Source organism: Brienomyrus brachyistius, chromosome 2 (assembly GCF_023856365.1).
Source record: "Brienomyrus brachyistius isolate T26 chromosome 2, BBRACH_0.4, whole genome shotgun sequence".
Classification (NCBI taxonomy): domain Eukaryota; kingdom Metazoa; phylum Chordata; class Actinopteri; order Osteoglossiformes; family Mormyridae; genus Brienomyrus; species Brienomyrus brachyistius.
In genome coordinates this window covers 5,357,640-5,384,953 of record NC_064534.1, presented here as the reverse complement: position 1 = coordinate 5,384,953, position 27,314 = coordinate 5,357,640, and the positions used below count along the sequence as shown (strand labels likewise).

Genomic DNA, 27,314 nt, shown 5'->3' with positions numbered 1-27,314 from the left:
AACATGAATGCAAACTCAGTGGAGACATTCACTTTTTAACAATAGAAAATGTTTTCTGTGGCCCGCATGGCTGACGTTAAGCTAACAAAGGGAGGAGGATAGCAAGTAAGTTTTCTGAAGCTGCTCCTGGATCACTGCCACCGTGTCATTATCTGCATGGAGGTTCTTGTGCTAGCTTGTAGATTGTATATAAATTAGCTCGACATTCTGCTGTAGAAATATCTTTTAAGAATTGTTATGCATAAAAGAGCTGGTATTGTGTCAGGATCTGTCCTGGTCATTCACTCAGACCTACGGCTGAGACCTTTTCAGCAGATGGTTCAGGTCGTAAGTCACTAATGCTGCCTTGTTATTGCATACTGCTATGAAAACAATGTAATTTTTTTACCGTATTTGGACGTCAATTAGCTAAGGTGCTTGTTGTTTCCCTAACGATCCTGTCCATGGGTGAGGTGAGGGGCACTTGAATTAGGTCCCGTTATCTATGTGTATGGAGCAGAAGGTGTTTAGCCTGGGCAGTAGAAGCATGTTCAGCCCCGTCTGAGTCTGTAGGGTCTCTTAATATCGACTTTGATGCCTCTCACCTCTTTGTCCCCAGGACGGAGCGCTAGCATTAGCGTTAGCAGCACTACGACACCTCGGTGGGAGGGGCATGTTGTCCGTTCTCCGGCCTGTGTTCTCTCCTCAAACCTCTGCAGTGCTCCGACGTCGGATGTCGTTTATTGTTGAGACACCGAAGTCATTCACATTTAGGTTTAATAAAATTGGAATTTTAATCAGGAGTTCTGGACTTGAGTTTTGAAAAGCGGTACCTCTGAAATACATGCACTGAATGTGAGATGGGTGATGTGGGACCCAAATCCATCCTCTCTTAGAAGGCCGGGACCTGTGTTTTAGGTGGTGTCAATAAAGATTAGAGAATAATAAATTAGTTTTATCCAGTAGAGTCCTTTGGATCTGGGAGACTTCTGTCTGGATTTAACGGGGGACTGCTTGAGTCCAGACTGATCTATTGGCATCTGCATGCAGGCCTGTTCTCTGCAGTTCACACGTTCCACCTCTTGCGCTACCTTACAACAATTCAGGGAATTCGCTTAGATAGTTTGTACTGAGTGGGGCTGGACAGCGGTTTAATAATAGTATAATATCATTTCGGGTGGGGGGGGGATCTCAGACATGGGTTTCTGACCATGTTATCAGGAATTTTATGCAGCAGGTAAATTGTTTATCTCTGGGTACTGATGAGTTAAACAGAATCAATATGAAAATTTCAAGGATATATCAAGGATATTTGTCTTATTTATAATCTTTTTCTCAAACGGGGGGTGTGAGTACAAGTCATTAACTTTTTACCGGGGCTGTGCTGAACATAATCCATTAACCAGAACTCAGTCTCTAAGTTCCAAAGGATCCATAAGATTTATATATTTTTTTGTTTTGATGACAGGGTGTTATAGTAACAGCAATTTGCCCATTTTCCCAGTGTCCCTGTAATTTCCTCTGGGTACATTGGTCTTCTGTCACATTTTACCTCACATTTGGTGAGCTAAATGGCCATGTCAGCATGTCAGAGTGGGGCCAGTGATTAACAGGCATCCAGTCCTGAGTGCCCGCTGCCCTGAGTGCCCGCTGCCCTGAGTGCCCACTGCCCTGAGTGTCTCCTGTCCTCTGCATCCTGGAATGGACTCCAGGTTCATTGTGATGCAGCATTTAATAAATGGGATGGACATTAATCACATCTTCTACATCATGTCATGCGAATTATTTGATTTTTAAACCATGAACCTGAAATGAACCTGACTCTTGTGTGGTTTAGTTGCATAATTAGTTGCAGAAAGTATATTTGTTTGTTGTCTGATATTTTATGATTAAATCAAGTTAAGTCAGTAGCCTTCATTTCATAGTAAAATTCCTTAACGTTTCCTTGGTGCCCTGAACTTGGTAAGGCAGGCATGTCTGTAGTCTGGAGAATCCACTTTGACGGGTGCTGACCTTTGTTTTCCTGATGCTGAACATGTGAATCTCTGTGTTCTTTCTTTCTGCTGTTTCTCTTGTAATGTGGCAGCAGTTTGCAAACATTTTCATGGGGTTCCTGGTGGAAAACATTGATATAATTAAAATAACTTCCCCAACAAATTGGCTTCCCTTCAAGTCTGACTACAACTGTTTATGATCTTTGATGTAAATTCATATCCAGTTGGTAACCGGCTGTTTTCCAGTGTACATTCAAAATGATGACAGTATTTATGTGGTTTTTGAGGCATTTAACCTTGCTTCAGGTTTATTTCTTGTAATAAAATAACTAATGCAAATAAACCACACAAGATCTGTGACTTTTGACTTCCAAACTGTTTTTTCTGTAGTTTTTGAAACCGTGGTGCTCTTGCCCTATTCTGTCTTGTTGGGGGCCTCTTTTGGGCCAGACCAAGGACCAGAACCTGATGTGCATTCACAGGCGTGCTTACTCAGGTGTACTTACTGTACAATGCAGGGTGCTTTCACAGGTGTGCTTACAATGCAGAGTACTTTCACAGGTGTGCTTACAAGGTGACATGCTTTCACAGGCGTGTTTACAGGGCGACGTGCTTTCACAGGCGTGCTTACAGAGCGACGTGCTTTCACAGGCGTGCTTACAGGGCGACGTGCTTTCACAGGCGTGCTTACAGTGCAATGTGCTATTACAGGCATGCTTACAGGGCGACGTGCTTTCACAGGTGTGCTTACAGGGCGACGTGCTTTCACAGGCGTGCTTACAGAGCGACGTGCTTTCACAGGCGTGCTTACAGGGCGACGTGCTTTCACAGGCGTGCTTACAGGGCGACGTGCTTTCACAGGCGTGCTTACAGTGCAATGTGCTATTACAGGCGTGCTTACAGGGCGACGTGCTTTCACAGGTGTGCTTACAGGGCGACGTGCTTTCACAGGCGTGCTTACAGGGCGACGTGCTTTCACAGGCGTGCTTACAGTGCAACGTGCTATTACAGGCGTGCTTACAGGGCGACGTGCTTTCACAGGTGTGCTTACAGGGCGACGTGCTTTCACAGGCGTGCTTACAGGGCGACGTGCTTTCACAGGCGTGCTTACAGGGCGACGTGCTTTCACAGGCGTGCTTTCATGGGCATCCAAAGGTTCCTGACCCCTATGACCTCACATAATACAAGCTGATAAAGACAATGGATGCTGTATCTATGCTTGTGTGTGTCCAGAATGTGGTAAGACTTGTTTCTTTTAGGTTGTGGAGACATTTCAGGTCCCCACATTATAAACCTCAATTTTATAAAAATCTGTGAATGCAATCAAAAACTAAAGTAGCCTCTAGTCTTGTCTTTTGTTTGGATACTTATGGTAAAGGTTAGGGCTGGGTAGGGTTAGGGCTATCATGGTTAGGATTATGGTTATGGCGATAGAAATAAATGAAGAGTTCTCCCACAATGATGGGAATGTATGAACTGTGTGTGTGCGTGTGTGAATCCACGCTGAACCACTGTGAGCCAGTCCCGCCTCCTCAGCCTCTGCTGGTAGGACAAAGGCGGGGGCATGTCAGCTGTTTAGGGCATTCAGGCTGTGTCCTGCTGGAGTGCAACAGGGTCTAAAAGCTTGGTGACCCATTATCACTGTGCGGGTTTCAGGAAGGAAAGGAGGAAGACTTGAGGTAACCAACGATGTCGTTGTGGATAAATTTCTAATGCTGATTTAGAATGGGTGGCAGCTGTTAGATGGGTTTGCATACCATCAGCCTCTTTACTATAAGTTGTGCTTGTAATTAATGTTGTTTAATTTAAAGATTTATTCGACTTAATATCTTGGAATTTATGAATACTTCTTTGTCTATTGGAACAACAGTGTTTTCTTCTGTTTAAATTACTGTACAGTACAATCAAGAGAGTCATTGTGCATTGCAATGAAGTGAATCTGGGTGAATTGGGAATCTTATGCAGTGAAGAAGCGAGTTGCTGTGATGTGCAGTGAAGAGAGTCGGGGTCCATTGGGAATCTTGTGCAATGAAGAGGTGAGTCACTATGGCATGCAATGATGTGAAATGAGGTGCACTGGTAATCTTATGGGTTCCACTGAAATAAAGGTAGCTGACTACAAGAAAGACCTCTGTGTGTATGTTGATGCTTCCATGACCCACTCTCGCCAGTGTGGGGAAGCAATAAAAAAGGCCAATAGGATGTTGGGTTACATCTCTAGGTGTGTGGAGTTTAAGTCAAGGGAGGTGATGCTACGATTATATAATACCTTGGTAAGACCCCACCTAGAATATTGTGTGCAGGTTTGGTCACCATATCTTAAGAAGGACATTGCTGCCTTGGAAAAAGTGCAACGTAGGACTATGAGAATGATTCCTGATCTTAGAGGAATGTCTTATGAGGAGGTTAGCTGAGCTGAATATGTTTAGCCTCGAGCAAAGGAGACTAACATGATCCAGGTATATAAGATTCTAACAGGTCTGGATGCTTCAATATTAGTTTAAATACTAGAACTCATGGCCATAAGTGGAAATTAGCGGGAGAACGTTTTAAAATGAATTTGAGGAAGCACTTATTTACACAGAGTGCAGTTAGGTATGGAATAGTCTTCCTGTTAGTGTAGCACAAGCTGAAACCCTGGGGTCCTTTAAATCTGAGCTAGATAAGATTTTAACAACTCTGAGCTATTAGTTAAGTTCTCCCCAAACGAGCTTAATGGGCCAAATGGCCTCCTCTCCTTTGTAAATTTCTTATGTCCTTATGCAGTGAAGATGCGAGTTGCTGTGCTTTGCAGTAAGGATGCACCAATCGATTACCTAGTGACCAGAAATGGACGATTTTTGCCCTGATATGTGCTCACCGGCAATCAGTCATTCTTGAACTAAAACCGTAATCATATTTTATATCAAGGTTTATTAACATTACCACATACATTGCAAAAAAAAATCATAATCTAAGTTATTGATCATGATAATAACTAAAAATATCATGGTATGACATTTTGACTATATCGCCCACCCCTAGTTTGTGTCCTCCCCCCCTTCACCTTCCCTGCCCTCACGAATATCATGTGACACGTGAGGTAAACCTATCAAAGACATTAAATATGCAGTGTGTACAACATGTGAACAAAATAACTGTGAAGGACATTTGGAATTACCAGACTAATTCAACACTTTCATTTTGACAAGGTTATTTAAAATATTTTGCTTTCAGAATCAGGGTGAATTGGGAATCTTGTGCAGTGAAGAGGCAAGTCATTGTGCTTTGCAGTGAAGTGAATCGAAGTGATTTGGGAATCTTATGCAGTGAAGAGACGAGCCACTGTGGTTTGCAGTGAAGTGAAACGGGGTGCATTGAGAATCTTATGCAGTGAAGAGGCAAGTCACTTGTTTGCAGTGGAGACATTGCAAAAGACGTTGCACTCAGTGCTGGTGCACTGCCAGGAAGTGCAGCTCCAGCCCCTGCAGTGCAGGAGAGGCGGTGGTGTCTCTGCACTGTTCTACCTGCCTTCTTTCATTCTGCCCATGGGGTTTTTAAATGACATGTTTGACAGTATTACTTAAAGGTACATCACTTCACTGGCATGTTCTCTGTGGCAGCACAGCGAAATCACACAGCAGATCAAAACAATAGCCTCTCTCGTTCCCCGCATATCTGCACCATCACCACTGCGGTCTGCCGGTTTATTAAATTTAGATAGAGACTGTCAGATCTGAGCATGTGAAACCTGCCCTGGTTCTCTCAAGGGTTTCCACAGCTAATCGATGTCTTTCTGCGACATTTAAGGCTTGTCAGTCTATGTGACACGTTTGGTCTGCAGTGCCAGAAACTGAGATTGATTTTTATTTGTTTCCACTTTGATTGTTGCAGTTTTTCCCCATACAGAGGGACTTGTATATAACAATAAAAAAAACTTAAATTGTTGATCTGTTTTCTTGTTATGCTGTAATATCATTGATGTTTACATCTCAGATGCCAATTGGGACGTTTTAACACTGGTTACTTTTTGCCTCGAGTACCAAGTAAACAGGATCTGCAGGGCTGGAAAATCCTGGGTTATTTTACTCTAGAGAAAAGCTCTCATTTAGCTGCGGTCCATGTCTGCCCGTGGACCTAAAAATTCCTACGCGTGGTCTGCATCCCTCGCTTCGTAGCAGCAGCAGTGAGGAGGGGAAGACACTCCGCATATCTGCAGTGCCAGCGCATCTGTCTTGGATCGACAGCAGCTGTACTTCTTGGGCTTTTGTCCGAGAAGGAATCGCAGCGCAGAGCTGGAAACTCGAGCTGCTGACTTGCTTGAGGTCCGGGCAGCTAGTGATCTTGTGGCTTGTCGTGGTACCAATTGCTAATACGATGTAAAATTTATTGTCTTCAGGTTTTTCATCGTGTCCTCCCTCATTGACATGTAACCTGAAGTCTAATTTAACTCTCTTTCTGTTCCCCTTAGGTGTCCACTTGAGGAAGTTCTCTCACATGCTACCTGCACCCACCCCTGACTGGAGATGTTCGTCTGTTCTACTCGTCCTCTAGACGTTGTACTCGCATCTGCTCCAGCTCGCGCCAGAGAAACCTGCAGGAGAAATGATGGCCTTTCTCCTGACCTCTAGACTTTGTTGACCATCTTAGCACCCCAAGATGGAGGCTGGCTCAAACCACAGCGTCCCCTCCTGCCATTCCTGGGATTAATCATCCAGAGCTCCGGCCCTCGGCCCACGATGCGGGGCCGGTCCGGTCGGGCCCATCGGAGATGCCCATCACGCAGGAGAATGCCTTGAGCCACCTTGTCCTGCTGGAGCACTGGCTGGCGGAGCAGGGGCCCGAAGGTGGGGGGCCCCTGTGCCAGGCTGCAGTCCGCAAGCTGGTGGCCTACATCCAGCTGAACTTTGCAGAGGGTGGGTGTGAGGGCGAGGGGCCGCCAGCCTGGCCTGCGGACGCGGCAGAGGTGGCAGATGTAGAAGTGCATGCTGTCTGCCTCACCCGGCCACCAGAGGGCGCTGAGGAGTTTGGCCTCAGCTTTGGGAACATCCCTATATTTGGCGACCCCGAGGGGAGAAAGAAGGGGAGCAGGCGGAGGCGCAGGAAGGGGGACAAGGGTCCCGTGCTGGAGGTGGGCTGCATCTGGGTGACGGAGGTGAAGAAGAGGAGCCCTGCCGCCCTCTGCGGGGACATCCGGCTGCGGGACGAGGTGCTGTCACTCAACGGCCAGCTGATGGTGGGGGTGGATGACACTGGCGCCAGGTACGACTCTTTATCTGTCTCTATTTCCTCTCTCTCTTCTCTCTCATTTTCCCCTGTCTCATCTTTTCTCTTCTCCTCTTTTCTTTCCATCACCCTCTCTACCAGTCTTTTCTCTCTCTCCCTCCATCTTAGCCTCTGTCTTCTCCTTCTCATTTCCTCCATTTCAGCCTGTCTTCTCTCTTACTCCACCTGTCTTTTCTCCATCTCTCTTCCTCCATCTTAGCCTCTGTCGTTTGTCCGTCTCTCGCAGTCCTTCTCAGCCCGTCTTCTCTCCCTCGCCACCTGTCAAATGTTTCTCTCTCCCTCCATCACAACCGCTGTCTTTTCTCTCCGTCTCTGTCCGTCTTTTCTCCTCCTCTCTGACTGCCTTTACTCCCTCTCTCTCTCCCTGTCTCTCACAAATCCTCTGCTGGCCCTTCGGAATAGTAAGGATCTCTTAAGGACATCACCATTGGAAAAACACCAAGTGGTCTCTGGGGGGGTTTAACCTAAGCCGGCCGTCTTAACGCCACACACGCCTGATGCATTTGGTCCTCGGCTCAGACTGGGGTTCCTCATCCCTTCGGAAGGATCCGCATATTTCCTGTGTGTTCCTGGCTGACAGAATCTGGCCGCTGGCAGACCAGAAAGTCTGACGCATCCTCGTAGCAGTAGCTCTGTAGCAGGTGCCGGCATTCCACCGATTTCTGACGGTCTTTCCGTGTCTGGATCGTGTCCCACCGTAGGATCCCTGGCATTGCAGCTGCCCCTCTAAGCTGCCAGGCCTCTGAGTCTCTGGGGGGGTGGGAATGGAGAGCGGCGCTGTCTTACAGCTGCCCAGAACTGTTCCTTCCTGGGTGCTGCAACACATTCTCCATCTCTGCTCTGCTTTGAGCCCTATGTGGACATCGATCAGGCCACAGTCAGAGAGGAAAACGGCAAGGCTTTGAATGACAGGACGGGTCTAACATACACATGGCTTCTCCTCAGGCTCTGCATGTGCTTAGCTGGAGCTTATGTTTAATCCCTCCCAGCATCCTTTGCCCTAGTTTAAGTTGAATTCCAAATGGTTTTACGCTTCAGGCGAGATCGCGGGCTGTCAGCACTCACTCCAGCCTTAAATACCCCCAGTGGGTGATTTTACACCCGGTTTGTCATTTGGTGCCACCATGGAGGGTGGGTCCTCTGTTCGCACTTCCCACGCTCCCCCCCCCGCCCCACCCATGCTGCGAGTTCCTGATGAAAACCCTTGTGGTGATGCTTCCCAGAGCCCTGGGCCACGTGGTGTATGAGACCATCACCCCCCAACTCCAAAGGCATGTATAAAGATTTGGCCAGTGCCTGCCTGTGAAATGGGGGTACTGGGGGAGTGGGAGGGGGTGTCTCTGGTGTCCCCGGCCCCACTAGGGAGAGATACGACTGGACTTGACATTGGGTGGGTCCGCCAACTGCGGGGAGCAACATGAGATGCACCGGGCCCCTGTGGTTACGGTTTTGTGGTCTTTTAAATTTAGACTCGCCTCCCTCTCATGCTTTTGAGGACTTGGATTCTTACGGACCGTCCCCATCCTTAAGCGCTGGAAGCTGGAGGGTCGCCCTCATGCCTTGTTGTGTTAGATGAGGTGTCTGGATGGGAAACTCACATGGGACAGAAGGCTGCGTGTTTGTAGACCTATTCTCTGATCTCCGAGGAGAGTAAGTCTCACCAAAGCCGAACCGCTACAAGCCGAGTGTTTGCCGGTGTTTATAACCGCCTGCTTGGCAGTTGTTTGCACGGTCATTGTTATTTGGACGTTCGCTTGCATATGAGCCCATTTCCCGTGTCGTTTGATCCCTTTCGTGTAGAATCCGGCCCCAGTAGCTTGGTGATGGTGACAGCTGTCACCGTGAGCCGGGTTAGCATTGCGGCTAATATTACCGCGCTGCAGCTTGCGTGTGAATGAACAAACGGAGTGTTTATGTGGGGGTGGACGGGTTCCTCCGGGCCACTGCGGAATGGACAGCTGGCCTTGGGGTCCTTTGGGCTCATGGTGTCCTGATTCGACTGCCGGCTACTTATCTGCTGGGGGGGATTCCTGTGGGGGGGGGGGTGACATGAACAATTGAGCGGAGTTGCATTGTTTTGGATGGGTGGGGGCACCCTGAAGAAGCTGAGGGGGCTGTCAGCTGCTTTAGGCCCGTTCAGGTCGGACAGCTAAACAGATCCTGCCCCTGCCTCCCCCCCCCCCAGCCTTAAAACCACCCCACCCGCCACGCAGGGTAGCAGAGGGTCACCGAAACTGCTCCTCAAAGAAGGTGGTCCGATGACTGACTAAAAGTTGTGTTTTTTGCGAAGCAGGAGACTTTTTGTCCTATTTACTTTTTCCGTTAAGTTTTTCTCTGGTTTCCTTCACAAGTATTAAAGCCGCTGCCTGGATCGTTCTGCTGGAACTGATGACCTTCATCCTCTGCATATCAAACAGACGGCAGCTTCTGATTCCCGCCTTCAAACCCTTATGCAAGATTCACCTCCGAGACGACGCTGGGGTCAGTTTATGAAAAAACAGGAACTGATTGGCTGGATTATGCCTTGATCCATTTTATCCTTATCTAGAATATTTTCATATACAGCATGAGGTGTCTTGCATTTGCATATAGGAAGGAGAAAGAACACAGCTGAGCAGGAAATTGGCGAGAGACTTTGGTTAGTGGGCTTTTAATTAACAGAGTATAGCCATTAAATTATCACTGAGCTCCTTAAACATTAAACTTGTTTTTTTTATCACATCCTCCTGTTCAGAGCAGCCCTCCACGCTGTTCCTTCCATCAGAAATTAGGCTCAGCATCTATCTGTGCCACGCTTGGACAGCGGAGATTTCCTCTGACAGAGGGCTGCATCGACAGCTAGCGGGAGACCAGTACAGGGTATTGGATCAGCTTCGGTCATCGGTCTCCTTCCCTCAGGTTCCGCCAGGATGGCCAAAGCGTTTTTGAAGCTCAGTTAAATTCACGGGATGGTCACTGTAATTGCGGAGGTGTTTTTGTGACTGTTGATCTTCTGACCCAGTTAGGGAATTGCTGTTGTCTAGTGACTTGTCCTCCTTGTGTAAAAATCTGTTAGCAGTTTCACAGCAGGACCCATAAAGCGAATTGCCTTACAGCACAGCCTGGACGGACTCTCGCATATGTGGCCGGGCCTTGGCTGTTTGCCTCTAACTTTGGCACCCAGACGCCGCTGGAGTCGGGTTTAGAGGACGCAGAAGATCAGAACTCGGTGGTTGATGCACTATTGATGGTCTGACGTTCAGGCCGGATCCAGGCCACTGTGGGTTTGGGATACAGCTTTGGCAACAGCCTCAGAGTTGGGCCAGTTCTGTCTGAGGTGGATCTTCCCAGGGACCTGAGAGTGAAGTGTACACCCTGTGGGAGGGGGGTGCAGCGTTCCCACACGCGGGTGTTACGCTCCGTCATGAAGGCACACATGGAGTGCGGTCGAGGGCCCTTAGGAAGAAGCAAAGCTCTTTGAACGTATGATAATTTATGATCAGCTCTGCTTATTTGAGGATGATGGTTTCTGGCCTGGGTTCGGCGAGGGGAAAATGCAGACCTCAGCAGGAAAGCCAGGCGGAATCCTTGTCGTAGGTGGGGGGGGGGGGGTCGTGATATGGGCTGCTGCTCCGTCTGGATCTCCGCTGCTCCTAGAGAGGGGAAGGTGAAAGGATAAGGGGTTCGTGTGGCTGTAGTTTGAGGCCGAATGTGATCTGGGCATTAATCTGATCTTTTCACCTCTGCTCCTGTGATCTAGAGCTGATTAGAATCAGGTGATCAGTAGTCTTTGCTAACACACCACAGCACACCTCCGAATTTAACCCATATGTGACATAGCAGGGGGCAGCTAATTCAGCGCTCGAGGAGCAGTGCTTGGGGGTGGTACCTTGCTCAGGGTACCTCAGTGGTACCTTGCTGGTCAGGGATTCGAACCTGTAATCTTTCAATTACAAGTGTGCTTCCCTAACCATTAACCCACCACTGTCCACAGCGATAGTCCCACAGTTTGGCCCCATACAGCTTAGTCGCCTTGAAATCAGCTCCGGTCAAAGGGAGCATCACCGCTGGCGCCCCCTATCTGAGACTAAGTGAAATTGGCTTGCTAAGTTGGCACCCCCTCAGAAACTGGAGGCATAGGTAGCTGCCTATGTTGCCGAATGGGGTGACTGGTACTGACAGTATGTCTCCCCCCCCCACCCCCCAACACACACATACACACACAATTGGGCTGTTTGTGTTTACACTGGGTATTGTGGTGAAAATACACATCAACATGCGTTGCACAGATGGGCTGTATATCTCCCCCCCCCACACACCCCGCCTCTAAAGCTCCCTATTGCCAAAACCACCACACTACCTCAGCACTAAGCAGCCCAAAAATATACCCAGAAGGACCACCAGGAAAAACACACCATAATATGCTCCCGAACCTCCAAACCGAGCCTATCCCTGCCTGCTGACGGACAAGGATTCCACTGCCTGAATTGGCTGCCTTATTGTCGGCGGGTTAAAGCTCTGCAGCGCAAAACATCTGTTCGTGAACAAGTGATTACGGTGATTTAACGAGGTTTTCTAACGTTATTCGGGAAGGCAAAGGTCTGCGCGTATATGCACACAAATAAAGCGTTGAAAAGTGAAATTTGAGCCAGCGCGGGTTTGAGGGAGACCTGCTTCCCGAGGCTTCATTCTTTCAGTTGCAGGAATTTCTGGATCTGAGCCCAGTACACGTGAAAAGCGCACTTTTTTTGCAGTCGCGTGGGAGCGACCCCCTGTTCCTGCTGGCATGCAAACGTGTGCATAGGCGTGTCTCTGTACGCATTCTGCGCATCCCTACTCCGGGACTGGCTCCGAAAGTGATCCAAACGCAGGAAAACCGCCTTCTCAGACCAAGGAGCCTCGCATGGAAGCATATTTTAACAATTTAATCTCTGTCCTCTGTATTGCATTTGCTGGAGTAACATGTTAAAGGACACTTTAAGTATTCATGTCGTTCATTTATGTCAACATTACATTTCGAGTGCTAAAAAAATTAAATTTAGGGGTGGTGTAACAGTTTAGATGTCAAAATAGTCAAAAAAGTAAAAATGTTCGTAATTAACACCAGAAATCGAAATTTCATTCAAATGCTTGTCTATGCTGTGCATTTTACTACAGATTGAAAAATCATTCTTTAAGTTTCTAAATGATGTCATACAACAGAGGGGGGCCCTTTGAAGTACGGCTGGCACATGTGTGTTTTGCAGTATCCGTCTGGCAGCCCTGCGTTTCACATCTGTCTCGCATTGCCTTTTTTATGCTGTAAACCCGTCATTTTGGTCCCTAACTGTGCAGAGAAGGACTGTGCAGTTGGATTTATTCGGATCTGGGCTTCGTCTGCTCCCCGTCGTTCCGGAGCTTGTTATACAGATGCTGGGTCTGCGGCATCCGGGTCGCTTATCGGACTGAGGGCTTCCTGCTCGGCTTTCGCTTAAATCTACGAATCACCGCCTACTAATCTAACTATAATAAAAGGTTCTATTTGGTGACAAAAGCCCACAAAGTGTTACCTTACGGTGCGGCTGTTTTGACTGTGCATTTAACGGTGTTGGAGAAAATGTTTCGTCAGCCGGCGCTTTTCTCACTATTTAGATGTCTGCATTTTTTTACTTTGTGGGAAAAAAAACAATCTATAATTAGTTTGTTTTAAAAGGTTGCAAGTGCTAAAATGATTTTCTATTCCTGTAGTCATGAGTCTTTAGTTTGGTAATTTAACATAATTTTTTTACAAACGTTTCCACTAGATGGCAGTAAAACATCGCTTTGCGACACTTACATAGACCGTGCGTTGTGAGCGTGTTGCTATTGTCTGCGGTTTAACCTACTCGGTTTAACCTACTCGTGACTGACTTTAGCGTGTAAAATGAGTAAAATGAATCATGAAAATAGCATAGCAAATGTAGGTCTACCTTAAATGTTTATACTGTCTTATATATTTAATAAACTCTTGTTTGCTAATGAATTTGCTTTGGATGTTGTGCAAACCAATAAAGGACAATCAAGATAATACAATAAGTACATTTCATGTGTGTTATTTATGTATATTGTCTTGGTTGTCCATAATTTGTACAGCATGTCACCCAAAGAAATTTCTTGTATATCAAAGTACTCGGCATCAAATAAACTCTTCTGATTCGGTCTTAGTTTCACTATGACCCTTATTACATAGAACACAAGTACAACATAAATGTGTGTGTTTCTGTGGTGACGTGGGGGTGCAGTCAGGATTAATCCATCCATCCGTTTCCTGAAACCACTAATCCTATTCGGGGTCACGGGGGGTCTCGAGCCTATCCTGGAGACTATGGGCGCAAGGCAGGGAACAGCCTGTCACAGGGCACGCTCACACACCATTCACTCGGAGAGGCACACCTATGGGCAGTTTGGTAGCTCCAATGAACTCCAACATGTGGGGGAAGCCCGAGTACCCAGAGGAAACCCCATGATGACATGGTTAGAACATGCAAACTCCACACACGTGTCACGTCATGGCAGGGACTCGAACCCTGCTCCCTTTATTCCATCAGCCTTATATGATATAGTCTTCGAGCTGCCTGTTCTGTTATGGCTCGTACACTGTTACACAAACCCATAAATGGCCACATCAGCTTCTTGATTTTTTTGTTTATTTCAGTGTTGTGTGGGGCCCCTCCCCCTACCCCCCCTTACCAGCCTCTGCCTGTCCTCAAAAAGCCTGTCGATTTCTGCCAAGTATTGGTGCCTTGTGCTTCTGTTTGGCATCCTGACCCGAGGTGTTTAAACGTCCCCTTACACGGCCCCTTCTTTCCTGGCTTCAGTTAACCATTTCCAACACTCCATGCATAATTTAGCAGCTGGCCTTCCCATCATTTTTGCCAGCATAGACTGAGCCGGTGCTCTGCAGACAGAATGGAATCTACTGCCTTTCTGTCCATTACTGTCTGCTCGTTCCACAGTCCATTCACACTTCACACCACCAAGGATTTTCTAATCCAGCATAATTTCTTTAAAAAGAGCTTGACTGCTGACTTGCTCTTACCTTTTTACTGGATTTATGCCTACAGCCAGCCAGCCAGCCATTTTCCAAACTGCTTGTGGGGGGTCCGGAACCTATCCTGGAAGCAATGGGCACAAGGCAGGGAACAACCCAGGATGGAGGGCCAGCCCATTGCAGGGCACACTCACACACCATTCATTCACACATGCACACCTACGGGCAATTTAGCAACTCCAATCAGCCTCAGCATGTTTTTGGACTGTGGGGGGAAACCAGAGTACCTGGAGGAAACCCCACGACGACATGGGGAGAACATGCAAACTCCACAGACATGTAACCCAGGCAGAGACTTGAACCCGGGTCCCAGAGGTATGAGGCAACAGTCTTAACCACTGCGCCACCATGCCGCCCCTATTTATGCATATATCAAAATGCATATGTTACATTTATTTATTTAATGTATGTTTTTGTCCAAAATAACATTCAAATGAGGAAAAGCCTGGAGTCGAAAAATCAGGATCAGCCAGCATCCAGCATCAAAGATAAGATAAGATCAACTTCATTGATCCCTGGGGGAAATTCTTGAATCTCTCTGGTGCAGTTGTGGTTCTGGGTTTTGCTCAAGGGCCAACTGGTTTTCTAGTTAATATGCCAGAAAAGGAGTTGAACCCATGACCTTCTGCACACAGGCAAAATTCTTACTACTATACATACTACCCATTTTACGCTGCTTGTTCATTATTTGTAATTCTTTCAGAGAAATTCTCGCATTTGTTTTACTTGGTTTCCCTTTGAAGTCTGACCGCCAGTCAGTCTGCTTTTGTATGGAACTCTGACTTGGTATAATTGCATCGAGTCATTAATTAATAAAATACTTGTTAATATTTACTTTTCAGTCTGGCTTTCAGTCTGCCTGTGTTGTCTGCTTTGGTTGGTCCGGCGTGTGTCCTGGTTGCCCATGGAAACCAACGCACAATATGAGTGGCCCCGGGAGCACAGCGATGCGGAGCGTTGTGCGGTTGTGCTATGGGGACTCAGTAACTTAACACTGACATTGTCTTTGAACAAAAGAGTGTTGAGGATTTCACTAACAGTGGAATAAACAGGTCACAGAGACAGCATACCTCCGGCGGAATAAAGGCAAACAAACCTGAGGTCTCCTTTGTTCTCAAAGAAATTATTTTAACAGCAAAGCAGTAGCATTACCTTGTATTTGAATGGCTCTGTAAATAAATAAACAGACTCAGCCTTGGGGAAGTGCTGCTGTCACCAACCCTCCATTTTTTGCTCAGGAAATGCTGGACTTTCCTCATAGTTTGAGTAAAGAAAATTGTTCGAGGCCCGGTGGTAGATTTACAGAATCCATCACCGGTTTGTTTGATTGCAGATTATGACTCTTAATGTGCGTTTCTACACAGCTGCGTTTAAATCTAATGCCATTAAATCTGAATCCGTCCGGATCTGTCAGTCTTTTTTTTAATGAATTATCAGTTGTTTCCATAGTAACAGCAAGCCCCTTTCCCCGATCTGGAAACATCATTGATGATGCACCGTTCGGGGTATCGATAGTGTGTCCGTCGTGTCGCTAGTGCGGAGGAGGAGTCAACCCCCCCTTTACACGGGAAAAAAGTAAAAACTTTATTAGGGAAACTACAGAGGGGTGTGGCTCCTTTTGTGGAGTTTGGACTCACGACAAGCAACAGCTGGGGAGCACAAGATATATATAAAAACATATGAACACATATAAACAATAACGGTAATGAGGATTACACGACGGGCAGGTGTGGGCCTTCACAATAATCTCATAACAAGTGGTGAGAAACAGCCGGGATAGACGCCAATGAAAGGGCACAGGATGGCCAGCACTGACATCTGCTGGCCAAACAGGAACAAGACGGGGGTTGACGGAGACAGATTGTGACAGTCCCCTTATATACGTAATGGGGGGGAGGGATTACTGTGTGCCATCAATCACTGCTTTAATCCCAGGGCGATTGACAGCAGACATTTCCACAGGCTGCAGTTTTGGGAGCCTGGCGAATTCCAGCACTGTATCTTGCAGCCTTACACAGATCCACAGCTCCTTTTCACAGTGTCTTACTCAAGGGAAGAGCAGCAGGTTTCCTGCAGGTGTTTAGCTGTCTGGGAGCGAGGCTCCTCCCCCAAAGGTACCTGCCGCCCATTTGCCCCATCGCCCTAAATCGTGGCTCGTAACGCACGTGGAATATGCAAACGCTGGCATTACCACTGAGTGAAGGATTAACTTGTTTCTAAATAGTTAACTAGTACTCAGGATATTGGCTAAGCCAGCAGAAAGGGAGAAAATTCAGGTTTAAACTGGTTTAGGCTGTAACTTGAACGCCATGTGAACAAGTTTTCTACTGAGAATCATAATAAAACCTCTGTTTTTATATTTTACGCATTATATAGCAGAGAACTTTTGGGGGAACTGAGCCACTATATCCAAACTCTGAAGAGCATGTGAGGTTTCTGGCTTCGGTTGAAGATGTTGCCTTATTTCACATTTTCAAATTGATCACCGGTGTAAAGTAACTGGACTGAGTCTGGCTTATGAATATTGAATTTTTAATCAATTCTGGGATGCTGCTCCTGCTTATGTCCGAGCCAAAAGTGCTGGGGGCAGTCTGGGAGGGTTGGGGGGGGGGGGGCTGGAGGCATCCACTATTACTGTCACTGGGATGGAATCTGTGCATATAATCATCACAGTGCAGGAAGGGGCAGCGGATAAGGAAAGGTTTCTGTGTCAGATTCGCACTAACTGCTTAAAAATGAGTAGAATTTCACCATTTCTCTCCCCACACAGCTGTACGCATCGGCATACCATATTTTTTTAACCTGATGCTGTTTTGATGTTTATTTGTGTTGTTCTTAATTGAAACGGCGAGCATCCTGTGCCCGGTTCTGGTACAGATATCCGGTTCCGTGGCTGTGGCGTTTATGAATAGACCTACCTCCGTGACAGACGCATTAGGTCTGCGATGTATATATTCGTTTTGTCCTGTCGCAGGAAACACCTTTAAGCACAAATGATTACCTTGCAGAACAGGTATTTCCGAGGTTGAAAGCTCGAAGGTTTTTTTCAGCTTGGGGGGCCATCCTGCTGTGTGTGTAAGTGCCCCCCACCCCACCCTGTCAGTGCTCTGGCCCACGTGGGCTTGATTTGAAGCGGCGATTTTTCTGCTGCCTCTCTTCCAGAAGCTGCTTTTTATTTAATGAGAGCGGGACGGGCCCGGGGCTGCGGCTCCTGACAAGTGCAATGATAGTCTCTTGGCCTGTTCCTCTCCCTCCACCAAAGGGCGGAAAATGCCAAGACGCTCTTCTCATTATTCGCAGTAAAACCGCAGGCTCTCAAAAAAGCAGGGAAATGCTTAGGATTGGACCACATCAAGACTCACTGCCTTGCTTCGTGGAATATTCTCATTTTAATTTTTATTTATTAGAAAATCAGTATTTTTAAGACCTATTTTAATGGCAACAAATTTATCCCAAGACACGCATTCCTGGGTGCTTTTTAAGCTTGTAAACAGTCGGAATTACTCTTAAACGTACAGTACTTCTGTTCACTAGCTACAATCAAAAGCCTTTTCTTCCCGAGTTAAATACGTTTAGACATGCACAGCGGTAATATATTAGGCATATCAAGTGACCAAAGTTTTTATGGACTGGGGCAAAATCCAAATAGAGACCCGAAAGTCGGGAACACCGGCTACATTTCCTATAAGCTATAAGCGATTTCCTTACTAACATTCCGGGCAGGAAAACACTTTTTTTTGCCATAGGCTTGTCTGCCTTGGCTTCGAAAAGAAATATTTATGTCTCTGACTAATAGATTAGTTCGATTTCAAGAAACTGAAGGATAAAAACACTATCTAGTGTAACCACTGCAGGGTAGAAAGTTGAAATCCTCATGTTTGCTGTAGCTTACTTTATAAAGCGTAACTTAATATCTGCCCGTCAGGCGCTCCTTGCCAGGGGGAATGAACGTTTAGACATCAGACAAAATGCTAATCTTTACCCCTCGGATGATAAGGGGAATATCATTATCACGGTGGCCAAACCAGTCGGCGAACCTGCGCTGACTCGTCTCTGTTTCACAATTATTGTGACTCCGTGTCACGGCAGGGAGCGACGTGCACAATGCGAGAACGCGGCCGTCCCCTGAAGTGTTTTTGTCAGTCGGATTATCGCCTTTTTGCGGCGAAGCAACCCTCCCATTCATAGGGAAAGCAGCAAGTCCCAAACGCGGCTGTCTGAACTTCTGCGAAGAGGCGGGGATATATGTATATAAATATATATATGTATATATAAATACAGGACGCGTGCATTTCCCTCACAGGAGTCATTTTGCAATGATTTCTGGAGTCTTCGCATTTAAGGATCTTAAAGCAGAAGATCCCCGTGAAAGAGCAGCGGTGGGCAGCTGCACGGCGCGCGGCGTCACGCGCCCAATAAAGCGGACCGTGTGAACATCTGGGCAACATCAGGGTGGTAGAAGGACGGCTGGGCTCCTGGAATAAAAGTCTGCGCTGCGGATATACAGCTGAAAAGTAAAGATGCACCTTTTTTGGTTCATACCAAAAAGGAGGTGAATAAAAAGGCAGTGACTGCTGGTGCGGACTTGAAAAAGTACCGCAGGTGATCAGATCGGTAAAGGATCTCCTAACCTTCTTATCCTATCAACTCTGGATTCAGTCAACACTCCTGAGTAGGCTGGCGCGAAAATGAGATACAAGGTCGATCCAGGTATAGAAAATCATTTCTAAAAAGTTTTTCTCTTTCTCTATAACAGTTTGCATGTGCTTTTAACATCTGATGTACCCATGCATAACTTAGATCGGTATTATAAACCCCTGTAGTGATCCTGTGCCTGATTTCATGCGTCGTTCTTGCGCGACATAGCCGACATTTTACTTTTGAAATGTATAATTTTGAAATAATGCATTTATATTTTAAATAGACTTAAGGTGAAAAGCAAAATTAATGGAAAGTTAATCGTACTTAGAATATGTATATATCTTTTGTAAAACGTTCACAGTCCCTGCCAGCGATTCTGCACTTGTAGCCCCCAGGTTGGGTGTAGGACCGTGTTTCCTTAAAGGCACCTTTGTCAGAAAGTAATGGAAGCGATTACACCTTGATGATTGTAGGCTCTTCGGGCATTTTTGGAACATGAGTACTAATGAAGGCTTGGCTAATGACCATTGAGTAAAACATGCGTGTCTTTACAAGGCAAGTGTACGTGTGATTGTCGTTATTCTAGTGACAGACACGCTGGAAACATCAATTGCAATAACGGAGGCTTCTTCCAGTCTCCGGTGAACGGCTGCGTCTATGTTAACACACATAGCTTAAGGTTTTGAAATGGATCTGTTTACAGCTGGCTAGCCTGCTGTCATAAGGAGTTACCCTCTCCAAGGATTTGCTTGGCCATCGGGACAGGCTCTCAATTGCAGTTTGAGACACTGCTTTTGTGTTCCTGCACATATATACAGCGATTTTCCAAGCACTAGGAGGCAGAATTAAAGCATAAAGACTCAATCTGCCTGCTTAGTGGGTCCGCAAAGTGGGAACATTAACCCAGCAATTTTTGTGTTATTCAGTCGGCCTGCTTTCGGTGAATTGAGTGAAATCGGTAAGATGATCCTTCATTGTTAGGGCTAGAAACGATTCTGCTGAGAATGACACCTTTTGGAGTGAAAGATGGAGTGATGCGGGAATTTCACGGAGGGGGCGGAGTAGTGAGCGGCTAGGTCGTGTGCCCTCACTAATGGAGGGAGGGGTCACACCTGGCTGGGAATTCTAGTCATTCTTCCAAAGACAAGATCTCCAGTTTGAGCAGTGTTTCCCAGCCCAGTTCTCGGGGAAGTCCGGACAGGCAACGTTTTTGCTCCCTCCCGGCTCCCAGCTAATCAGGAACACCGAGTACCTGGTACAAGCAATGCAGTCCAGGTTGCCTCCTGAATGAGAGATTTTCATCTCAGAATTTTGCAGTCATGCTACCCGCTGCCTTGCCCCACTTATACGGGAGGATGAGAAACAAACCTAAATTGCATCATGGCTCCCATTGTGTTGTTGGAACTCATACCCATGTTTGTGTGTCACCAGTATGAATGCGGTCCCATTCTCCAGCCTGGAACCTTGGCCAAAAGAAACTGTCTGATGATTTTATTTGACATTTTCTTTTTGTGGCTCTTCAGTGTCACATAACCCTCTGACAGCGTAACTCTGACTGTTACTCTATTGTTACTCCTTGCTTGAAGCCAGTCCATTTATGCATCATTGTTGTAGCCTTTCAATTAAATATGTAAAGGGTTAGTACTTAAGCTTATTATTTAAACATTGTCAGTCTCTTTAGTATTTATATTATTATTATTGTAGTGGCACAAATAATTGGAAGATTATTGAGGTCAGCCTTTTCAGATCACTGCAGACAACAACCCTGAAACAGTTAGTCATGGTGTACAGGATTGACAGCAAAGTTACTCTCCTTTTAAGCCACATGGGATGCATATGGTATAAGTCAATATTGCATGTTTGCGGCTTAAATTAAGTTAATTAGCGATCTTTCAGGATTTCATGGGAAAGCAGCTTCCCTCTGTTTACCAGACGTCGGGAAGGTCTCTGGGTTTAAGCCACAGCCAAGACTTGGTCTTCTTGCATATATATAGGCTGCTGTAACTTGATCTTCCTACATATACGGGCTGCTGTGACTCGATCTTTCTACATATATACGGGCTGCTGTGACTCGATCTTCCTGCATATATACGGGCTGCTGTGACTCGATCTTTCTACATATATACGGGCTGCTGTAACTTGATCTTCCTACATATACGGGCTGCTGTGACTCGATCTTTCTACATATATACGGGCTGCTGTGACTCGATCTTCCTGCATATATACAGGCTGCTGTAACTCAATCTTCCTGCATATATACAGGCTGCTGTAACTCGATCTTCCTACATATACAGGCTGCTGTGACTCAATTTTCCTGCATATATACAGGCTGCTGTAACTCGATCTTCCTACATATACGGGCTGCTGTGACTCGATCTTTCTGAATATATACAGGCTGCTGTAACTCGATCTTTCTGCATATATACGGGCTGCTGTAACTCGATCTTTCTGCATATATACAGGCTGCTGTAACTCGATCTTCCTGCATATATACGGGCTGCTGTGACTCAATCTTTCTACATATATACGGGCTGCTGTGACTCGATCTTCCTACATTTATACAGGCTGCTGTAACTCGATCTTCCTGCATATATACGGGCTGCTGTAACTTGATCTTCCTACATATACGGGCTGCTGTGACTCGATCTTTCTACATATATACGGGCTGCTGTGACTCGATCTTCCTGCATATATATGGGCTGCTGTGACTCGATCTTCCTGCATATATACAGGCTGCTGTAACTTGATCTTCCTGCATCTTGAGAATATTCCAAGGCTTTTTGGGTAAATTATACAATGTTAAGTTGAATTGGAATAAAACTGGAAATAAAATCTTTGCTCTAGGTTTGTCTGCTCAGTGTTGGACCATCCATCCATCCATTTTCCAACCTGCTTATCCTACTGGGTACCGGGGGGTCCGGAGCCTATCCCGGAAGCTATGGGCACGAGGCAGGGAACAACCCAGGATGGGGGGCCAGCCCATCGCAGAGCACACTCACACACCATTCACTCACACATGCACACCTACGGGCAATTTAGCAACTCCAATTAGCCTCAGCATGTTTTTGGACTGTGGGGAGAAACCAGAGTACCTGGAGGAAACCCCACGACGACAAGGGGAGAACATGCAAACTCCACAGACATGTAACCAAGCCGGAGTGTTGGACCATCAGGACATTATTTCTTGCTATGAAAATTCTTCCGAAAAATAAAAAAGGATAAATTTGAGGTTGTAGGAGCTGGAAGACAAACCTCTGACAAGGTTAGCCAGTGTTCACAGAGATGTGCTCATTTCCTGAGTAAAATATGTAGCCTGGTCACTGCTGGCAGTGTAAGAACTGGGGGTAAATCCAGGGAGAGACGTTACAGTGGGTATTATAAGTGAAAGGAGACGGAACGCAAGGTGATGGAGCTTGTCCTCATTCCTGATGGATTGGAATGGTGCTTCCTGGCATCATTGTTCCATAGAAATATTCTTGAGTAATCTGGTCCGGTCTGCAATCCTAGAGCTGTTTGTTTTTCTTGTTTTTGTTTTCCACCCTGGCGATGGCGCCTACCCATAGCTCGACACAGCCTGTTACATTCCCGGCAGTTCCCCTTACATGCTTAAAGCGCGAAGAAGCCTATTAGTGGTATAGTGATATATGGCAAAGCACACAGTGCCAAAAATGAAACGGCATTTGCTCTGTCTCAGTCTTTCATTGTCGCTTGTTCTTTAATTTGGGTTTCTATGTGAACGTCAGTTTTGGTATGGTAATGCAGAGGGGGGTCGTTAGTTCCATACGACGTTCAGATCTAATGTAATACGCGGACAGAGATATCCTGAAAAGTGGTATGTGGTTCAGTGTGTTAGGCGGCTGTGCTTGTAATCAGAAGGGTGCTGGTTCCAATGTGGATTCATCACTCAGCTCTTGAGCAAGGCCCTTAATCCCCCCTCCCCCAGTTGCTTCTGTCTGATCCTGGTTTCCCAAAAAAATGTTCATTGTTTTTGATGAAAGCCTCAGCTAGCTAAATGTAAAAATGTAATCCGATGATTGGGCCGCAGTATGCTACATGCGTGTTATGCTTTGACAGAGCTGACATGTAACTCGTGAATCTGTAAAGTAGGCCACTTTATAAGAATGAAATTTCCCTTTCGTGAGGTAAAGCCAGCCTGTAGTGCTTGTTTGTTCTCTGTTTAGGGGGTTGTGCTGTAAGCGTTGCCAGGCTTAATCGCTCCTGGCTTCGCTGCCACGCCGCTCCTGCTGTTACGTCCTACCAGCAGCTGAATTCGCTGTCCTCCTGCCAGCCCTGAGCTCCCTCCTCCGGCTTCACGTTTGGACCTTATCAGAACCCGCTTTGTGGAAACAAATTCTTCAGTGTGGCAAGTCTAGGCAATCTGCCGTGAACCCTAACCCACCTGCAGCTTAATGGAGGCTAATGGAGAACAGGCTAATGGAGATCTTCTCTGGTGGAATGTGGCGGTGGGACTGGAGTAGTACTCCGCTCCTTCAGCTCATGGGCGTGTTATCTAAATATCATTACCGTGATTTACAGATTTGTACAGCTTAGTATGGCAGTGTGAAGTTTAGCCTGCTCGAGGCAACAGCATCACCTTCTCCCTGCGACATGAAGCTAAAACATCTTGTTTCCACCTGGATCCTTATCTGCTGTGCAAGTGGCTGCATTCAGAGTGCGTAATATTATCGTATTGCTGAATTCATGCTGTTATCCTCTTTGGACGATAATAGTCTCCATCCTTCGTTGGCATTGCGTTCTAGAGGAACATAATTAGCTTTGCAATCATGGAAAGGGGACGTTGGGAAGACTTGGAATGATGTTTATGGTGTCGTTATGCCTTTGGCTTCACTAGTCAGTCAGTTTGATTTCATCACTATGCAGTTCAGTGCAAAGTCTTTAATGCCAGAATCTAGGAGTTTCTTGGGCATTGCGGTAGATCATTCTACCAACATTGATTCGGGTGCTGAACACCGGGTAGCTACTTTACTGGATGGCCTCCTGTCTTTGTGCTGCACTGGGCCAAATCCAAAAAACATCAACCTGGGTACATGGCAGTAAAGTCCTGAATAAAGGTTAGGAACCAAAACCAACTTTCAGTTCATCATAATCGTGTCCAGCTTGTTCGCAGAGTGGCATAAATAACTGTCTCAAAGTGCTTCAGTTAAGGGGGGTCTGTGGCTCTGTGGGTTAGGACTTTGTGCCTGTGATCGGAAGGTTGCCAATTCCAATCCCTTGGTCGGCAAAGTGATTTCACAGTTGGGCCCCTGAGTGTGGTTCTCGATCCAGTTGCTGGCTTAACCAGCTTCCTCAATTGTATGTCACTTTGGATAAACGCATCTGTTAAATAAATGCAAATAAATAAATCGACGAGGGAATGACAGATAAATGCCAAAGAGAGAAGGAATTTCAGGGTCCACCCCTCTTTTCAGCTGATCCAGATGTTATCGTTTGTGGCCCACACCCTGGCTGCAAGACGGAATGATGTAATGGCCACATCAAATCCTGAGGAGCTTGATGATAAAGGAAGTTCATATTTTATACTTGTGCTGAATCCCCGTGACTCTGCCCAGGAGAAGCGGTTTGAAGATGGGTAGGTGGATGGATGGATGGAAGGATGGATGGAAGGATGGGCAGTTGAACTGTGTGTTTCGGTAATGATGTTAACAGCTGTAGGAGCAGTCTGTGTTGATAGTCATTTGATTGAGCAGGTCCTCACATGTCTTTTACAGGACTGTCACCGTCCGATGGCGAGCAGTTTGACTGTCCTGCTGCATTCTTTCAGGCTAATCTGTTTTGCACACTGCTTGGGAAGTACAACACTGATTTAATGTTTTTTGAATTATTTGTAGGCGGCGTTTCTGATAGGGCTCGAGGGGGAAAAAATACATTCAATAAAGAATCATTATTATTTTTATATAATATGGTTTTATGTATACATTTTCATACAGTGTATAGATATTAGAATAAATTTTTTTGTCTGGGTGTCAATACTGGCTCCTGGAAGTTAAACAGAATTCGAATGAGAAATTCCCCTTTTTCTGTCAGAATCGGCCCATTGTCCTTGTTTACATGAGCTTGGGTTAATCCTTAAAAAAAAAAACTTGTGCTAGCAGCCTCTGGAGTGTAATTACACTAATGCCCCCGCGAGGGCAGCCGGTAGAAACGCAGAGGACTTGCCTGGAGTCCGACGATCCTTTAATTGGAGCCTGGCAGGTTTTTATTTCTGGTGTTCTCTTAGCCCTCTCTTGTATGATTTGTCTGCGTTTACAGTAGTTTCCCTGTTTTGTGCGTCTTTTTAAGGCTGGGCGGCTTTGCCGGAAGAAGGAAAGACATCTTTAAGGTGTTTCTGCCATTTACAGGCTAAACATACAACTTCATGGGAGTTTTACTTACACAAAAATATTCTGAGGGCAAAACAAAAAAAAATTATTGGTTATCTATCTGAACCAATTAGATTGTAGAGGAGGTGGGTCCAAGCAAATGGAGGAGGCAGGACCAGCCAATCAGAAGTCTAGTTCCCACCTACTGTAGTTGCTTAAATCCACCTCCTCTACGATTTGATTGTTTATCTCTCTAATCTCCAAACTTGTCATTTTTCGTTCTGCCCTCAAGATATTTTTGTGTAGGTGAAACTCCCTTCAGTGACAGACAGCTATTGTATCCCTGAACACATTCAGCTGTGGCTCTTGTCTCATAATTCGCCTCTTGAATGGTCACCACGGCCAGCTTGCGTAGTGCTGCACATACATAATGACAATGTTTTCGAATCATTTTAGTCTGGTGTGGGTTTTGTTGTGTTGTAAACGTGCTCTTTTAAGTTTACTACACTTCACAATGAGAATGAAGTTGTTTGAATGATGTCACAATTGAAAAAGTTTGCTATTTCATCCATTGGATCATTGGCTCGCGGATTCGGAAAATGAGAACTTGGCTTGGCGTCTTGTGACATTTTCTTGGGTTTGTTTCTGTATGCCTTCCTAGTTTGATGCTCGTAATATGTTGTATATGAATCTTGGTAAAAACCTTCGGGTCCAATTTTTATCATGTCCTGGCCTGAACTCTCTATCTTGTTTGCTGTGTTCATTAGCTGCAAGACACAGGCTGAAAGGCTTTAATATTTCAGTATTGGCTGGACTTGTAATATTTTATTACTCTCCGACGTGCTCTTTCAAATCTCTTCCTAAATATGAGGATAGGACATTTTTGCAATTTACAAAAAAAATTCATTTTGAGTAGCAGAGGGCCAGTTAATGTTGAATTTGTTTCCCCTGCTCCCACTTAAGCTTAGATGCTTATTTAATGTTTTTATTCAGAGAAAGTTCCTTTTGTTGATTTATTAATATTTTACCCACATTTTCCTCCTTATCTGGGACGGCCAGTGTTTGTCTTCACTGCACGCCTCAGATGCATGAGATGCCAGCTGCCATCTTTTTGAATATTCGGAGGCCTGCAGCCTCTGTCATGCGACGTGACGTGCTTGGAGGAGACTGCAACCCTATTGGTTCATCCTAGCAGAGCCGTTCAGCTTTGTGACTCTGCTCCAACATACTGGAGTTTCCAACCTAAAACGTTAGCAATGAGTCAATGTAGGCAGCTATTCTTCTCTAACCTTTTATGGTGGTGTGGTTGCATTTCTCAGTGTTTTAGGATGTAGTGCCTGTGATCAGAAGGTTGCCGGTTCAAATCCCGGAGTTGGCAGAGTGGCATTAGCCACTGAGTAGGGCTTTAATCCCAATTGCACCAGAAACTCTCTGGTCCTGCTTTTCTGATTGTACATCACCTACGCTTGTAATGCGCTGTTTTCCTCACTTCCATTTGGCTTTGGACAAAGTGATTGCCGAATACGTTATTGCTTAAAATTACTTACATAAATGGCGACTTCTGCTACTAGTTTTTGTTTGTAACTTTAGCCAACTTGCCAAGAAAAGAAGCCCCAAGGAATCATAGAGCGACTTGCACTCCTTTCCCAGCTACGCTCTCAGAATCTCAGCCTAGCCTGCAATGTCCTGGCAGGTAGCAGGTCGTCATGGTAGCGCCGTGCGCGGTTCCCCATTCGAGGAGCCGGGAAGGCAGCTCACTGTGCCTGGAGGCATATTACTAAGAAATCCCCCACGAGTATCGTTTTTAATAAACTGCCCCCACCCCCCACTAAGATGCCCTCCCCCGATTTCACTGTGGCTTTCCCCATAGCTAATACTCACCCCGGTCACTGAGCCCATGGAAATGGATTTTCTTGGAAGCCCTGTAATCTGAGTCTGCCCTTTGTGCATTTAAACAGGTGTCCAGATTGGTCTCCAATGAGGGTGAAACTGTTTGTATACCTACTTGGTGATTAATTAATATGCAGACATCCACTTAGCTAAGGAGTCATGATAGGGTTGGACAAT

The 27,314-nt window shown here is 46.0% G+C and overlaps 1 protein-coding gene across 4 annotated transcripts in view; it reads left to right on the top strand.

The window, feature by feature from the left end:
* LOC125712453 (PDZ domain-containing protein 2-like) overlaps positions 1 to 27,314 on the top strand; it is a 76,645-nt gene that overhangs the window by 10,471 nt on the left and 38,860 nt on the right. For 2 of the 4 annotated variants that reach the window (XM_048982493.1, XM_048982485.1), the window contains one exon: positions 6,424 to 7,214. In XM_048982493.1, coding sequence (XP_048838450.1) covers positions 6,724 to 7,214 — 491 coding nt within the window. In that variant the 5' untranslated portion in view covers positions 6,424 to 6,723. Of the gene's footprint in view, positions 1 to 3,872; positions 4,010 to 6,423; positions 7,215 to 18,295; positions 18,997 to 27,314 lie in introns of those variants that run through there. The other 2 variants (XM_048982502.1, XM_048982511.1) reach the window with 2 other exon arrangements.